General features: G+C 48.4%; 1 protein-coding gene across 4 annotated transcripts in view; it reads left to right on the forward strand.

Annotated features, from left to right (window-relative positions):
• The window catches only part of TBX5 (T-box transcription factor 5), a 49,073-nt gene that overhangs the window by 15,457 nt on the left and 15,818 nt on the right, over positions 1–17,798 (forward strand). For all 4 annotated transcript variants that reach the window (XM_044244209.1, XM_044244207.1, XM_044244210.1 and 1 more), the window contains one exon: positions 5,868–5,959. In XM_044244209.1, coding sequence (XP_044100144.1) covers positions 5,868–5,959 — 92 coding nt within the window. The remainder of the gene's footprint in view (positions 1–5,867; positions 5,960–17,798) is intronic.

Genomic DNA, 17,798 nt, shown 5'->3' on the forward strand with positions numbered 1-17,798 from the left:
AGAGTGTCTGCCCAGTAGGGTGTGTACGTGTGAGATTTGAGCACAATCTAGGGGATTGTGTGTCTAAATGCTCACGGGTCTAAAAATGTGTGTCTCCAAATATCCATCTGGATCAATGTGTGTCTGATAACCACACAAAGGGTTCGCAGATGGGAATTGGGTTTGGTTTGTTTTTAATTGGTTGGGTCCATAAAGGTTTTTTCAGCCTGACATCCGGAAGAGGGATTTTTTTTTTTAAAGATTTTATTTATTTACTTGACAGACAAGAGATCACAAGCAGACAGAGAGGCAGGCGAGAGAGAGAGGAGGAAGCAGGCTCCCTCCTGAGCAGAGAGCCCGATGTGGGGCTCGATCCCAGGACCCCGGGCTCACGACTTGAGATGAAGGCAGAGGCTTCAACCCACTGAGCCCCCCAGACACCCCTCGGAAGAGGGATTTCATAGGAGACAACCTTCCATCATTCTTCTTTCCCCGCCCCCCAACTTTTTAGTTGTGGACTACCAAAGGCATCTCTGTTCCTTGTCAGGCAGTAGTCTAAAGTCATACGTTTTTCCAGCCCAGTCCAGGGCCTGTGCAGGCGTTCCCTGCGTGGGAATGTAGGGCACGTGACGCTCAGGCCAAGCTGAGTGTGGTTTGTGGACTCCGTCTTGTTCCTTCCTTGTCCCACCTGGGCCAGGTGTGGAGACTCTTGACTTCGTGGGCAGAAGCCACCTGCTGTCTTACCCTTGCCTAGGGACCAGGGGGCACTCTGGAGGCAGGCTGCCTGGGTTTAAATACATTTGACTTGTGCAAGTTACTCAGTTTTCCTCATCTGTGAAATGGGGATGAGATAAGAATCACTCGTGTTTATCATCGTGAGGACTAAATGAGGTAGTCCTTGGAAAATGTGTAGTACAGGGCATTCATTACACACATTCTCACCCAGAGAGTGAGTGAAGATCCCATGGATTGACTGCTCAACAAATTCCTTCATAACAAGACTATGCCATTCAAAATGCAGGCGCTGGGAAACTCTTTGCCTTCCCTGATTATTCTAGAATCAGAAGAACTGAACTTTTATTTTTTTTATTTTATTTTAAAGTTTTTAATACAATCATATTTTTTTAAAGATTTTATTTACTTATTTGACACACAGAGAGAAATCACAAGTAGGTAGAGAGGCAGGTAGAGAGAGAGGGGGAAGCAGGTTCCCTGCTGAGCAGAGAGCCCAATGCGGGACTCGATCCCAGGACCCCAGGACCCTGAGATCATGACCACTAAGCTACCCAGGCGCCCCAGAACTGAACCTTTAAATAAGTTCTTCTCACCGTGTTTGAAAAACAACGACAAGTGTCCGTCTTTGTGGTTGAAGGCGTTCACGTGCTGAACATGCCGTCAATTTGAGGACTCTTTGCAAAGATGCATTGACTACACGAGCGAGGACAGAACAGCAATCCACGGGATTTAATTGCCAGGACAATCTGGGACCATAGGAGGCACTCAGTTTTAGTGTAAGTGGACCGATGCCTCCCGAATGCTCTTTCGCAGCTGGGATGCCGCTGTTCTAGGCATAGGCAGGTACATGGCGACCTTCATTTGTGAGACTGGGGTCCGTGGGGGCTCCTAATGACACGACATGTTCCCTCAGCCCAGCTGTGATCCCAAGCTGGATTTGGGAATTATTTCCCCAGATGGCTGACAGCTTGAAAAAGATGTTTAAAAAACTTGACTCTTCCGCAGCAGCGACGTTTGCTCTGTGAAACACGTTTCTGTAAGGTTTTCACTGAGGCTGTCAGCAGCACCCAGAACGAGCCCTAGAAATATTTAGGTGTTAAAAAAAGGTCACGTGGCCATTTCATTTCTCTGCTCTTGCAACAATGGCCGTGTATGCAAGCATGTCTGTCCCCCGATATTAACTTACTTTGCCATTAAAAGGCATTTTTCCTCCTGCTTAAATCATTGTGTAAGGAATCTGTATTTATGAGGTATGAGCTTTCTGGTTGGGACCAGGAAATGAACCCCTAATAGAGAGACATAATTAAGATTTTTGGCTCTCGTGAGGGTTTTTTTTTTTTCCAAAAGCAAGAATTCACAACAATTATTCTCATTAATTTTTACAACCTCTGTCTCACTGGTTGGAGCTGGCATTTATATTTGTTTTAGCCCCCCCTTCCCCCCGCCTCCTCCACCCGGATATCCGGTTTTGTGCTGATCTTGGAGAGGCAGAGTGCATTTGGTGACTAGCGCAAGTCGGTTTCAGGGGAGCCTTTTAGTAGAACTCAGACATCCGACTGTGTCGTGTGCCCGTGAGCAAGCCAGCCAACAGGCAATGTGTTTGGAAGGGAATTTCAGAGACGGGGGTGGACAGAATCAGGCTGACGTTTTCACCTGCTGTGGAGCTTGAGTATTAACGGTTCTCCAAAGGTAATAATTCTTAGGTCCTGGGGACCTGCGCACTCGTTCTACAAACAAGACATACGTAGGAGCCACACACCTAAGTGTCTGTGTAGCAAACTGGGCTCGTCCTGTGCAATCATATTTTTGGAAGCTCAAGCATTAGGTAGGAGTAGGACGTGTCTGGGGTGCAAGGAATGGTTTCGAGTGAAAAATTTTTGCTGATAAAAATATCAAAACCTGCCTTCCCTCCTTTTCTTTCTTTCTCCCCGCCCCCCGCGGTAATTGGTTGTCCTGAGCTATGGATGGAACAGTGACGACATGGATCAGGCATTAATTCAGCCCCAATACCACACCCGTGTTGCCTACGAAACTCGCGGGGGGTGCAGCGAGGATTCCCTCCCCCCCTTTTGGAATGACCTGATTTTTCCTTCACATATTGAGCATCCCTCTCCCTGCCACCTTTAAAAAAAAAAAAAAAAAAGATTTTTGGTCAATGGGGTTGCATTTTTTTTTCTTTTCTTTTCTTTTTTTTTTTTTAAAGATTTTATTTATTTATTTGTCAGAGAGAGAGGGAGAGAGAGCGAGCACAGGCAGACAGAGAGGCAGGCAGAGGCAGAGGGAGAAGCAGGCTCCCTGCCGAGCAAGGAGCCCGATGTGGGACTCGATCCCAGGACGCTGAGATCATGACCCGAGCCGAAGGCAGCTGCTTAACCAACTGAGCCACCCAGGCGTCCCATTTTTTTTTTCTTTTTTTAATGACAAAGCCTGAGTGGGAGAGAAAGCTCCATTTAAGTGACTCAGAACAGAAGCAGACTCAGGAGTGCCCATTTTAAAGGCTATTTTCCTAAGAGACTTTATTTTTTAACGATTTTGTTTATTTATTTGACAGACAGAGATCACAAGTAGGCAGAGAGAGAAGGGGGGGAAGCAGGCTTCCCGCTTGATCTCAGGACCCTGAGCCAAAGGCAGTGACTTAATCCACTGAGTGCCCCAGGTGCCTCATCCTAAGAGACTTTTACAGACCTTTCTACTCATTTGGAAGGGTCAAGCCAAAATCAGAAAGTTGTAGGAATAGATCCAGTTTAAAAAAAATGAGGAAATAGGAAATGTGTGTTACCCATAAAGACCCACCCCTATTTTAGAAGTTTAAAAATAGGTATTATATTTTTAGAGCTGCTTTTTAAGATGACAGCAAGGTTAAGTGGGAAATACAGAGAGTTCTCTTGGACCTCCTGTCTCCGAAGGGGGAGACCCAAAGGCTTCCCCACCATCGACATCGCCCACTGGGTGGGACATTTATTATAATTGATGAATCTATACTGAGACATTGATATCACCCAGAATCTGCATGAGGACTCACTCTTGGGGTCGTAGATTTTGTGGGTGTGGACACGTGTACAATCATGGACATGTATGGACCATTACCTTATCACCAGAATAGTTTTATTTAAAGTCCTCTGGGCTCTGCCTATCCATCCCTCCCTCCCCGCACCATCTCTGGCAAACCACGGATCCCTTTTTGCTGTCTCTTTAGTTTTGCCTTTTCCAAAATGTTGTCTGTTTGGAATCAACATATTTTTAAAACGTTAATTTTATATATATATTTAAAAGATCTTATTTATTTATTTGACAGAGATCACAAGTAAGCAGAGAGGCAGGCAGAGAGAGAGGGAGAAGCAGGCTCCCTGCAGAGCAGAGAGCCAGATGCGGCACTGGATTCTAGGACCCTGGGATCATGACCTGAGCCGAAGGCAGAGGCTTAACCCACTGAGCCACCCAGGCACCCGGATTTTTTATTTGTTATTGCAGACACACACACATCCACATGTGTCACATAGTAATTTCATGTTCATTATAGAGTCTTGGAGTTAGAAGGAAACCTTATAAGGCCATCTCTTCTGGAAAACAGAATGTACCAGAATGCCTGCCCCCAAATGGATGAATTAGGGGCACATTCACTAGTTACTACTCCTGGCTTCTCAAAGAGACTTTCTCAAAGTCTGTAATGCTACTACTGAGGGTAGCTGATGTGGTTTTTGTGGGTCTTTGCATAGGACAGGAACACAGAAAATTGTTCTCGTTTTGATTATCTATCTTTCTACTCGTCTATCAGGAAGAGAGTTCAGTCCCAGTGTGTGTTAAATGCATTTCTAAAAGTGTCTCGTTTCCCCTTGCCACAAAGTCAGGGCAGGCCTTGGGTTTGGAACTTTCTGCGGGGGCCAGCAGAGAGAATTTGATACAGTAGTTTTCCCTTTTTCGAATAGCTCATGATTCTAGTTTGAGGTGGAGAGAAGTGATATAATATTTTTTAATAAAATAAATATGGAGGCATCTGTGTGGCTCAGTCGGTTAAGTGACTGCCTTCGGTTCAGGTCATGATTCCAGGATCCTGGGATCGAACCCCGCACCAGGATCCCTGCTCAGTGGGGAGCCTGCTTCCTCCTCTCCCGCTTCCCCTGCTTGTGTTCTCTCCCTCACTGTCTCTGTCAAAGAAGTAAATAAAATCTAAATAAAATAAAATAGATGTAAACAAAAGGTGGTGAGATTTAAATAAAAATACTAAGCAGAGACCAGCGTATAGGTAGATACACTGTTGTAGATATAATTTTATAAGTAAAATAATACATATTATATAATGTTATTATGTAATAAGATTATAGATATAATAATGATGGCAAAGATGAAGCTTTCGTGATCAAACCTCGTGAATGCTGCCTTGGTGGCTCTCAAGAGATTCAAAAAATAAAAATTCAATTCACACGCAGCTTTTAGGAAGTATTTTAGCAGACTCCATACAGATGTCCTCTTTCACCAGAATCTGTCTTGTACGCTCACGCTTATAGACTATGTGTTGATGGTTTCCTTGAAAGTTCTGACCATTGAACCCAAGATCCTGTTCTATTGCTAACCTCTGTGCATTGCAGCAAACACTTCCAAGAAGAGGGCTCTCTCTTCTTTATCTGGAAAGTTGAAGGGCTTTGGAGCTGACAGACAGCTATCATGCATGTTACAGCCCTCTCTCCGGGTGTTTATTTAATTCGGCACCAGCTTCCACCTGTGCTAGCTAGCTCTGCGAAGCTGAAATGAACAAGGCATGAGGCACAGCAGAATCTTGAAAGCAACCAAGTTTCTCCAAATGGCGGTCACCAGGCTGCGGGAAAGGGGCACCATGTCACCGTGCCCAACTTTCCGAGGGGGAGGGGGACTCCAACAAGATTGTGCTTGAAACACAACATGCTGGGATTAAACAACAAACCAGCCCGGCTGGAGTGATGCAGAGTATGACTCCAATTAAGGGGCAAACCGAAACCAGGTTTTTTTCCTTTTTAAAAGCGGTCTGATCTAGGGCATTTTTCAAAGCCTCCTCTAGAATGAAGTGGTGGGTCCCACTGACGTGACTGGCTTAATTTGCTTCTTTTGGTCGCCAGAGGCTGCATTTCCAGCCATCGAGTGAAAACCGACTCTCTCTCTCTCTCTTCCCCTTCCTGCAGATCACCCAATTAAAGATTGAGAATAATCCCTTCGCCAAAGGATTCCGGGGCAGTGATGACATGGAACTACACAGAATGTCAAGAATGCAAAGGTAAGAAGGTGGAGTGCTAGGCTCCTGTCTCTCCACGTTCCCTTTCACCCTCCCAAGGAACCCAGGAGAGCCCGCAGCCGCCTCCCTCCTCCCGCCTTCCTCCCCACAGACGCCCAGGCATGTTGACCATCGAGAAAAAGGAGAGACAGCCACCTTCGGTCCCACCATCTGATGACCCCCACATGCTCCCATGTGGCTCACCCTATGGGACAGCCGTGGGCGGTGGTGTTGGGGGGAATGTGTCCTCCGGGGATGAGAAGAGGGAGAAGGCACCAGGGAACTTGGCTTTCTCCATCTGCCCAGGGCAACAAAAGCTCCAGCTTTCTCTCCCCTTTCTGTGCCTTCTCTTTCCTTCTCGTGAAATCAGTCCTTTCTCTCTTTCTTCCCATAAGTCACAGCCGATGAATGATTTTCTTTTTGGCAACAACTCTTGGTAAATGAAAGGGAAGTTAATGACTCGATTTCCTGGGGGTGAAATGCAGACAAATTTGACACCACGTGGTGGTCCGGGGCACTGGGGGATTGGAAGCTGGTGATAAAAATTGCTCGGTATTTTTACATATCCTGTGGTCACAGTTGCTGATATGATGAATAGAAGGGGTTGTAGCAAATGTACATAGTGGGAATTTGGTCTGATTTGAAAGGATTGTACGAGCATTGCCAATTTTGTCAAACATTCTCTGTACCTCTTCATATGCTTCCAAAATAACTTACCATATGGCAAGAGAATTAGAAATACATCTTGATTCCTTTGACCAAGAAAGGGTTCCTTGCCTCCCCCCTCTTCTTTTGGTGGGTTTAGTGTTTCAAAATAAAATGAGGTCACGTAGGAAGCTTTTCTTTATCCTTTCTGGAAGACAGGAGAAGGGTGAGTCAGGCAGATGGGACAGACATACTCATTCAAAGAAAGACGAGGGATCTACGAGAGGAACAGAGAAAGGCCATAGTGTTGTCGTTTTCACACTGGTTTGGAAATGCATGCTGCGGTCTAGTGAGCAGGCTTTCCTGATCTAAGTTTGCGTGCTTTTATTTATTTATTATTTTTTAAAGCACTTTAAAAAATAAAGATTTTATTTATTTACTTGTGAGATTGAGAGAGAGAGAGACAGAGAAAGAGAGAGCACAAGCAGGGTGAGCTGCAGGCAGGGGGAAGCAGGCTCCCTGCTGAGCAAGGAGCTCAATGCGGGACTCCATCCCAGGACCCTGGGATCATGACCTGAGCTGAAGGCAGACTCTTAACTGACTGAGCCACCCAGGCGTCCCAGATTTTGCACGATTTTAAAGAAGAACTACACCCTGACCTTCAGGTGTGCGTATCTCTGCCCCACTCATCTGCATTTCTGCATTTAGAATCGGGTTTCTTCCCAATCACGGATCAGGAAGATGCTTTTTGTGACTATAAGAACCAAGCTCTTAAATTATCATCGTTAAAAAATAACAACTGGCTTTTTGAATGTCTGCATTTTGAAAATGGAGTTGGATTGAATCTATGGTCCGTGGAAAAGTTGACAACAGGTATCCTAGAAAGGGAGAGGGGCCAACCTTCTAGTTGTCACTAAGGGATTTTTAGGCTTTGACGGATTCTCACCTGCGTCCTCCAGCCGGTGAGGGTCGAGGCTGTGCAGGTAGGGACTGGAAGCAAGGCACCCCATTCCAGCCTGCAAACCAGGGGTCTTCCCTCCTTTCCACAAGGTCAAGAGCAGGTGGGATCATGGATTTGAGGTGTTGTAAATCGCCCTCTCACGTGTAACCAGTCACCAAGTCCTGTTGTTTCTGCCTTCCTGACATATGTCTGAATTCACCCCCTTTCTCCTGCCGGGCTGTTCCCATTTTCTTGCCCACCACAGCCTCCTAAGTTATTTAAACCCTTCCAGGACGTTCTCCAGGCATCTGCCAAAGACATCTTTGTAAAACACAGACAGATCAGCGAAGGTTACTCCACAGCGTAGAACACACCCAGGCTTCCTGTTGCCCTCAGGATAAGGCCCAGACTCCTCCCTGTGGTGGGCCGTGCCCTTCCCTTCGGACGCAGTCACTCCCTCTCTTTGCCCCCTGTCAGTGTCCTCTCTCTGTCTCCATCACGCTGAAGGAGATGTTCCACGCCTGTAGCCTTCTTACTGTGTTTGGCCCTTGGAACAGCATGTCTGGTCTTCCGCAAGCTTTCTTCCTTCCTCTTTGCTCAGCCATCTCCTGTCCATCACTAGGTGTCCTTGGAGCTGTCCCTTCTTCCAAGAGGCACCCCCTGGCCACAGACTGTGGATATCTATCCCCCACGACCCCTTGGCGCTTTCCTGTGTCAGGCCTGGGCCCTTCACTTTGGAAGCTGATGGGATAGATGATGATAGGCATGGAGGAGAGACAGGTGGGGAGGGCAGGTGTCTGAGAGATGAAATGTCGGTCACCCCAGAAACTCTCCCCTGAGGTTCTAAACACAGCTGGTTATATATTTAGGCGGATGGCTCTACTTTGGTCTGAACTGGCTGTCCTGATCATCCCCCTATCAGTGCAGGTTGGCTGAGGGGTCGTCTACGTGTCCTCTTTGGGTAGGCACTTGCAGAAAAAGGCGGGACAGGGTTGGCTGGTAGTCCGTAGGCACTAATTGACATATTGGGTGCAAGCCTGCAGCCAAAGAACCACATGTGTCTTTGTGGCCCTGTTAGGAGTTGCGCTGGGGAGCCAGAGGGCTGACCTGGGCACTGACCAGGCCGGAAGAGTAGAGGGGGTCATCTGCCCAGTCCTGTGCACGTGGCCCCTGGGAAGGAGGAGGAGTAAAACAGAATGGCTCCAACAGAAGGCTTTGGGACTCAGATGAACGTGGCTTCCATCCTTGCTCTGCATTTGTGAGCATGTGAGCTCGGGCAAGTGACTTAACCTCACAGAGCCTCAGTATCTTTATCTGTAAAATGGGCATAAATGACAGCCTCCGCCTTCCACGATTCTTATAAGAATTATATGAGAAAATGTCTGTAGGGTGCCTGGCTCCTAGGCAGTGTATCTGATTTGGGGGAAGACTCCCCGTTACTCCCAGTTCTGCCCTCACTCAGCATTTATTCTGGGCTATGGTCCCAGCTCCCAATGACAAGTGGGGAAGATGGCTGTCCAGAGTCGGCCGTGATAACAGCCAGGCCAGAATGGCAGGCTCCCTGTTCATCTTGTAATCCTGTTTCCTGTCCCCCACACACCCGGTGACAGCTGGCCCGCGAGGGGGAAAAAGCAGGAGGAATGACATTTCCTCTAATTCCAACAGTTGGAAGAAGGGGAGAGGGCCGGACACGGACCCGCGCGTAGCCCACATAAATAACGTCTGGATTAGCTTGGCAAACGTCTGGACACTCACCCTATCTCTCCGAGCCCGCCTCTCTGCGTTTGGAAAATGCAGATGGTGTCTTAGTTGTTTTTCCACCGATCATTTATGGGCTCTGGTTGCAGAAGCAAGAACCACTTGTTATAAAAACGGGTGAGCTGTGGAAAAAGCACAAAAAAGAAGATGAAATTATTTTAAAATCCTGTCTCCAGCTGACCGATTAGAATATGTGCCAAGGTCATTTCGAAAGGTTAATCCGCGGCTTAAGAAAACATGTTACCCTAAACAAGTAATATTTCCCAAATTGCAGGACCTCTAGCCTGGTGGACAGATGGGAAGATTTTATTTACTTTTTATTTTTTATTTTTTTTAAAGATTTTTATTTTATTTATTTGACAGAGAGAGATCACAAGTAGGCAGAGAGGCAGGCAGAGAGAGAGGGGGAAGCAGGCTCCCCGCTGAGCAGAGAGCCCGATGTGGGGCCCGATCCCAGGACCCTGAGATCATGACCGGAGCCGAAGGCAGAGGCTTAAACCACTGAGCCACCCAGGCGCCCCAGATGGGAAAATTTTAGAAGGTATACAGACATGGGAACATCAGGCAGATTTTAGAGACAATGTTGCTTGGAATGAGAGTAAGTTCTAAGGAAGGAGAGAGGAGGGCGGGGGAGAGGTAAGGTTGATTATTTAAGGGAAAATAGTAATTAAATGAGAATAGAACTGGTATAAAATTTTGGTGGACTTGTCAAGGTGATAGGCAAGTAACAGAAATTTGAGAAATATCCCTAAATGCTCATCTTAACAAGAAAGGCGTGGGAGCTTTCGCTGTTTGAAATGACCTAGGCCCTGGTTTTCCATGATATGTTGCTTTCTTTGACCTTTGCTTTAGTCTTTAAGATGTGTTCAGGCAAGCTGTGAACTTCCTAAGAGTGGAAGGTGCTGGAGGCCAAGGCCAGGGCCACTGGGTGAGGGGCAATGGAGGCAGGAGGGGAGGAGAGGGTGGGAGGGAGGCCTTGTGGGAAGAGGGGTTTGCGTGTGTTGGGAAGAACGGTTTTCTGGGTTGGGTCAGGGTAGAAGTGGGCAGGGATCTGCAAGTCTGGAGGAAGGGTCAGAAAGTCTCCCAACGCCCCCTGGGGTGGCACAGTGGAGGGGGAAAGGGGGGACAGTTGCTCTAAGAACATGACATTCTAGAGACAGAAGGGACTAGAGGAGACAGCATCTCCTCCAATTTTGCAGAAACTGAGGACTGGAGAGTCATTTACTTTTCCAGTGTCGGATCTGTCGGTCTGTTATGCGGGGAAGACGTACTTATTAAGTGCTCATGCTGGGGCAGGTCTTCAGGTGGCAGAGGTGAATCAGACCCCAGAGGGGCAGCATCCCCAGGGAAGAAAGCTCTGCGGTTGGGCTCCCTCAACTCCACCCAGCCTCTACTTCCTCATCTGTAAAATGGGAGATAATTACAGAACCTACCTCCAGGGCTGCTGCATGGGTGGAGGAGGTAATGCGTGTGTCCTGATGACTGTTGCTACGTAACAGAGTATTCCCGGGTCTCCCTGGGGCTGGCTGGGAAGCCCTGGGCCGCAAGCTAGGCCATCCTCTCTCTCTGTATGTGAGGGTAGATCCGGGAAGAGCCAAAGCTCCAGAAACCACTTGCTCTGTGCCTCCATGGCTCGTTCAAGGGACGCGGAAGTGCAGACAACCTCAGTTCTGACTGGTCGCCACTGTATGCAAGGCAAAGCACGAGGTAACACGAAACACTTTCATTTTGTTCATGGTTTGTGGGTCAGGAACTTAGAAAGGGGTCATCTGGGCCATCCCTGACTGCCTTCCAGTGTTGTCTGGGGTGGCAGGTAGCTGATGGCACCAGGCCGGATGTCCGGACTGGGACACTGCTGTCTTCCATGCTCCATGCTGACTTTCGGCTGGGCTGTCAGCAGGGCTGACCCCTGGAGCATGTACATCTGGCCTGGCCTACACGGCCGACCCTGGGGAGTCAAACTCCTTCCATGGCTGTGGGCTGCCCCCAAGACAATCAGGAAGAAGTGGCAAGGCTCTGTTACCAGTCCTTGGAAACTGTAGTGTCCCTTCTGCTGCATTCTGGTGGTTGAGTGGGATTCAACCAAGAGGGGACCGAATTCCAGGGGCAGGGATCCCTCCTCTAGACAGAAGGAGAGTCAGAGTGTGTCCCCGTATTTTAACACCGTCCCCATAGGCATGGAAGCACTTGACCCCGCATCGGGCCCAGACGGGTTGATGTCAGGCATTGAGACGGGGTCCATGACCTTGGGAAGCCAAAGGCCAGGGTGACGTGGCCAGGGCCACGCAGCTGGTCAGGCGGAAGAATCCTGGCCGTGAGCTTGGTTTCTTAGGAGGAGAGACTATAGTACTTTGAAATGGCAACCCGAGCAGACTAAGAGGGGAAATGAAATTCCCCCCAAATTCCTCCCGACACACAGCTCAGAGCCGTATCAAGTCTTGAACCTCGACTGTGAGCAGGAATGGGCTGGGCTGGGCTGGTCTGCTGTTTACCAGCTCTGCGAGAACCCAGGTTCCCTATCTGTGAAATGGTGGGAGACAGGAGCCCCCACTCGGCCTTTTTCAGGGGCCCGGGGAGCAGGGCTCCTGTGGGACGAGGGGGAAGCACAGCACCCTGTCAGAAGGCTTGAGAAGATGAGGCATGGTGATTTTTAAAAATATTTTTAAAAAGATTTTATTTATTTATTTGACACAGAGATCACAAATAGGCAAAGAGGCAGGCAGGGAGAGAGGGGGAAGCAGGCACCCCGCTGAGCAGAGAGCCCAATTTGGGGCTCGATCCCAGGATCCTGGGATCATGACCTGAGCCGAAGGCAGAGGCTTAACCCACTGAGGCACCCAGGCGCCCCTCTGAGTGATTTTTATTGACCTCCATCTTCTTCCTCCAAGAAGGGCTGGGTTTCCTAATCAGGGTCCCTATTGAAAGTCCAATGAAAGCCAAGGACTGTCTGAAAAACTCACAAGATATAAATAGACAAAAATTTCAAACCATTTTAAGGGATTCAGGGTTCTGGGGCTCCCGAAAGGTTAGAAACCTTCCATTGGCACCGTCCCTTCTTCTCTGGGCCTGGCTTCCTGATTCTAAATTAACGTTCAGCTCCTTAACCTCAAATGGTCACTTCTCAAATGGCTTCGCACTCTTGTATTCCCATGCTTGCGGTTAAAGGTAATCGGAATGCCCGGTTAATGAGCAGTGATTTCCAAGACAACATTCTGGAGATGGCATTAACTCCCTGCTTCTTGCCGAGCTTTTGGCTAGCCACACGGCTTCCCCCAGAGAAGTGTGAATTTACGGAAAACAAGAGGGGGTTGTGTTTGGGAAGCTGAGCCAGCCTAAGTTGCAAAATTGAGGTTTTTCCCAAGGGGTCTTACCTTGGCTCGAGGTTGTCTGTTGAGGATATGGAGGCTCCGAACAGCCCTCCTACCCCCCCATCCTCTGCCCCGACCTCCCCCTCCCCACCCCCTTTCGTCTGCAACACTGTCCCCACCCTCCCCTCACCCACCCGCTGCCCCAGCACCCACCTGCTCTTCAGGGACTGTGTCAGTGGGCAAATCACTCACTCACGTTTAAGCAGTGCTTCTCAGACTTTGGCAGACATTGAAATTACCTGGGGGCAGGGGGAGCTTGTTAAGAAAAGCAGATTTCTGGGTTTCATTCTCAGAGGTTCTGAATTGGTGGCTCTAGGGAGGGCTCAGAAACTACCCTTTGAAAGGTTTTCTGATGGAGGGGTGCCCTGCTTGCACCTGGGTAGTCCCTTGGCTCTGCAGAATGAGCAAGGGCATCAGGTAAATGCATGAAACAGATCTGGAAATAGATCCCATGTGCTGGACTATTTTATAAAAAAATAACCCTTTGCTCTAAGTGCTCAACTCTGGCTGAATATGAGAAGTACCTACAGGGCTCCCCCAATATTTTATTAAGAAAAATGGAAGACCTGTAGAAAACATTGAAGAATTGTACAGTGAACACCCACATACCCACTGCTTAGGTTCTGTAGTTAATATTTTGCTGTATATTTGCCCTATTATCCATCCATCCATCCATCCGTCCACCATCCATCCATCCCCCATCCACCATCCACCATCCATCCATCCATCCATCCATCCACCATTCATCCATCCATCCATCCATTTCCTAGTCCATCCATCCAAACACTGACCCATCCATCCATTTGTCTGTCCATCCAACCAGACATTCTCTAATCTTATTTTCTTAAAGCGTTTCATACTGAGTGGCAGACATGAGTACATTCCACTCCTCTGTACTTCTGCATGCGTATCATTAACTAAGATTCAATTTTTGCTCACAAATCTCCGTTTTAGGTAAAATTACATACAGTGAAATGCGCAAATCTTAAGTGCACCGTTCACTTTTTAACAAATGCACATTCCTACAAAATCCAAGCCCCTGTCATAATATAGAACATTCCCTCACCCCAGACATTTCCCTCATGCCCCGCCCCAGTTAATTCCTGCCTCCACACCCACCAGAAGCAATCCGTGTTTCAACCTTTTTTCTTTTGACTGTAAGTTAGTTTTGTCTGTTCAGAATTTTGTGTAAATGAACTCTTGCAGTGAGTCCTCTTTCTCCTGGGGAGATTTATTTTTTTCAAGGTTTTATTTATTATCTTTACATTCTATATTTTATATTTTTATAAATATTTATAAATATTTTATAAGTATGTGTATATTTACATATATTTTATAAGTGTATATTTATGTATTATATAATATATAACATATTATATAAAATATCTATAAATATGTTATAAATATAAAATAATGTGTCTTTTTATTATTTTAGTATTTATTATTTTATATTCTATATTATTTTTTATATTTTAATAAATATTTTATAATATTTATAAATATTTTATGAATATTATAATGATACCATATATTATTTTTATTTATTATTATTATTTGTTATTATTATTTACTTTTACTTATTTATTTGACAGAGAGATACAGCAAGAGAGGGAACACAAGCAGGGAGGGGGGCAGAAGGAGGAAGCAGGCTCCCCAGTGAACAAGGAGCCCAATGCGGGGCTCAGTCCCAAGGATCATGACCTGAGCCCAAGGCAGACGCTTAACTGACTGAGCCACCCAGGTGCCCTGGTATTTTTTTTTTTCTTTGCAGAACCTTTTTTTTTTTAAATTGACGTATAGTTAACATACAGTGTTACATTAGGCTCAGGGGTACGTATTAGGATCCAGCACTTCCAGATGTTGCTCAGGGCTCATCAGAACACTTGTATGCTTAACCCCTTCTACAGATTTCGCAGGAGTCAGCATTTTGTTCTTGAATCCCCCACATGAATGCTCTCTACGGCCAAGCTTGAAACCCACTCGCGTCTCTCTACCCGTCTCTGCCCTCCGCCCGGTAGCTCAGCTACCCCGTCCCAGTAATGTTATCACGTTAGAAGCTTTGTCCTGAAGACCCCCTCCCTCAGAGATGTCTGTGCCTGTTTTTAGGGGGAGGGACCGATTTTTACGTTAGCACACGGGCCGTTTAGCATTCCTGCAGGGGTGGTTGCTTTAGGGTGACTTTGCCAAGGTCCCGATTTGAACTAAAGGTCATCAGGAGCTGCTTGATTTTCTTCTGTGTGACCGAGGAGCCCCCAGGGCATGACCCTCATCAGAACCAAGGCCTCAAGACCATCCCCTTCGGTACAGGAAGCAATTCGAGAAAGGTCTGTTAATCGGGACCCTTTCAGTCTTCTGTCCTCCAGAAAGACCCCAGCCAAACCTCGGAAAGTCCTCTCCGCCTTCCCATCCTCCCTCCAAAATCATGAAAACAAACAAACAAAAAAGAAACTACTAAGACAGAGGCATGGTTAACCTTGTTAAAATTGCTACTTTTAGGAGACAGAACCAAAATGACGAGTTCCTGTCTGTCGTTTCCCGTTGTAGTTCTTGCTCTAGGGGCTCACGACAAGGATGTGAGACGTGGGCCTCATGATTCCCATCCTGTGAGTGGAGACACTGAGGCCAAGGCTGACCTCATCCGTGGTCCGTGCAACGACCCAGGGCTTTCTCCGTGATTCTGGAGCTGCCCTGTCATGTTGCTCAAAGCTTTATTGAGTAGGTGATATGAATATGGACTTCTCCCTAGAAAACTTTACAAGTTCTAACTATCTAATATTTTGGGAGGGGAAAAGGGGATTCGTAGGCCATCTGGAGACCTTGCGATGTAAGAACTTCTGCTTCGGAATAGAATCCTGGGCGATCTGTAAGCTGGTGTCACACTGAGCCGTATGTCCCAATATATGCTAAGCCTTTCCCCGCATCGTATTGTTTTACAACCCCGGGAGGCAGTGAGTCTTATCATTCCCATTTTACAGACAGAAGACTGAGGCTCAGAGAAAGGTGGAACCTAGCCGGCTCCCCCCGTGGCCAGGTTTGACACCAGGTACCGAAGTGAGGCACGTCCACACAGCCCGACTTCAAACGCCCCATTCCACACAACCACCCGCATGGTGAATTACCTAGAGATTTAACAAGGGAGCCTGGGCTCTCGGACCAAAGTTGCCACAAGTGGTGGGGGGGTGCTTAAACCCGTAGAGGGAGGCATCCTGGAATTTCTTGGCGCTCCTCAAATCCTACTGCCCTGGTGGGATCCGCGTGGGGAAAGGCATGCGGCTTCTCTGTGCGCCCCGTTCTCACCATGCCCTTCTCCAGCTTTGGGGGCTGCCGGGGAACGGAGTCCTAGAGCCACCTGTAAAGCACCGTAGACAGGAAAGAGGCAGCGATGAGGATCTGTCCCGAGCTCAGTCCTGCCCAGGCATCCCGCCACGTTAGGTCAGAACAGCGTCCCCGAGCGAATTAGAAAGTTAGTCGTGAGCGCTCTTGTGGGATGATGGGGCCCCTTTCTGAATTTTAGTCGCAGATCAGGGTACTAGCCAGAGGAGGAACTCACTCCAGGAGGATGGGGATCCTGAGTCCCAGCCCTGCCCCGGCACGCTGCTCCCTCTGGCCAGTCGTTTGAGAGAGGTTGCCCGCCCTCGAACGAGCCGCCGCCCCCCTGCCCCGCGCCCCCCACCCCAGCACCCCGGCGCCCCTGCCACCTGCTCCCGTGAAAAGACCGATTCAGTCGGCCGCGGTGGAAAACGTTCTCGGGGGCGTTCGTTAGCTGGCGGCAGGCAGTTTGGCCGTGGATCTCAGTGTTCCCTTGTAATGTTTTACAACCCAGACCCGGCGACAATGGCGTCATTCACTGCACTCGCTCACGTGGAACAGAACGTGAGAGGGGGCCCGAGACGGGGAGAAGCCAGTCTGCGGGCTGCGACACCCCGGGCAGAGCCGAGGTCGTGGGGGCCCTGGCCAGCATCGGCAGGGATGCGGCCAACGGCAGAGACAGCGGTGGCTTTGGACATCCCGGTAACCTAAAAATGGCTCAGATGGTAGGATGGACAGATTGACCAGTAGCCCTTGATGTTGCCCATGCAGCCTGTGTCCTGCCGTCAGCACCAGACGACCTTCTAGAACAGGGTGGCTCTGTCTCCCTGTTGCTCTGTGTTCCTCGTCGGTATGATGGCGCCGTCCTATGATCGAGTAGAAGTTCGCTGGCAAGAACTTGGGAATAGCGCTGACCCAGGGCCAAGCTCAGCTTTATCCTTTTCTTAGCTGTGCTATCTGGGGCCAGGTGCTTACCCTCTCTGAGACACAATGTCTTTACCTCTAAGGTGTCACTAATCCTGCCAGCGAAGTGTGCTGGTTGCCCAGAGGGAACGCACGTCAGTCGGCCAGTAGAGCAGCTGGAGCGTTAAGAAAGCACCAGAGACCAAGGCTGAGGAGGAGTTGGAGGTGGGGGACAAGGATGGGAATTAGTCTGAGAAAAAGAGCTCTCTGTTGCTGCCTCTCTTCCCATTCATGCAGGAGCTTCTCCACTTTTCCTTTGCTTCCTTTGTGCCCTGGATTCCTCGCGAATGCTCGAGAGCTGCAGGGCCGGAGTCTGTCTTCGCAAGGACGGTCGACAGAGGGTCGCATGGCCACAGGTCGTGTTCCTCGGGTCGGGGAGCCCGGAAGATGCCCACAGCCCGTGTGATTGCCGTATTCTCCTCCCTCTGCCTCTGTAACCCCGCGCTGGTGGAGAACACACTTCACCTTTGCACGCACCCATTTTGACACCTGTCCGATGGACCTGGGGACGTGCTCCTCCTGATTGACAGCGGGGAGGGCGTTGCAAGCGCCCTCGGGGGGGGGGAAAAACAAGCTGCGAGGGACGAGTGGTTATTGGGATAATACGGCTTTCCCACTTCTGTGAGTGTTACTAATCAAAAGCAGGATTTGGCCTTTCCAGAGAGTAATTTTGCAATCTGGCAGCGCTGGAAGGGAGAATTCCGCGGAGTCCATTGATACATTCTCTTGTAAAATCCTTCAGCCAATTTTCCCCCCCTGTGGTGGTGGCGGGGGAAGTTGTTTTCTTTAATTAAAAAAAAAAAAAAAAAAACCGTCCCCATTAAGAATATAAAACTAAAAGAGATTTCCCCTTTCCTGT

The sequence above is a fragment of the Neovison vison genome, chromosome 3, assembly GCF_020171115.1.
Source record: "Neovison vison isolate M4711 chromosome 3, ASM_NN_V1, whole genome shotgun sequence".
In the NCBI taxonomy this organism is placed as follows: Eukaryota; Metazoa; Chordata; class Mammalia; order Carnivora; family Mustelidae; genus Neogale; species Neogale vison.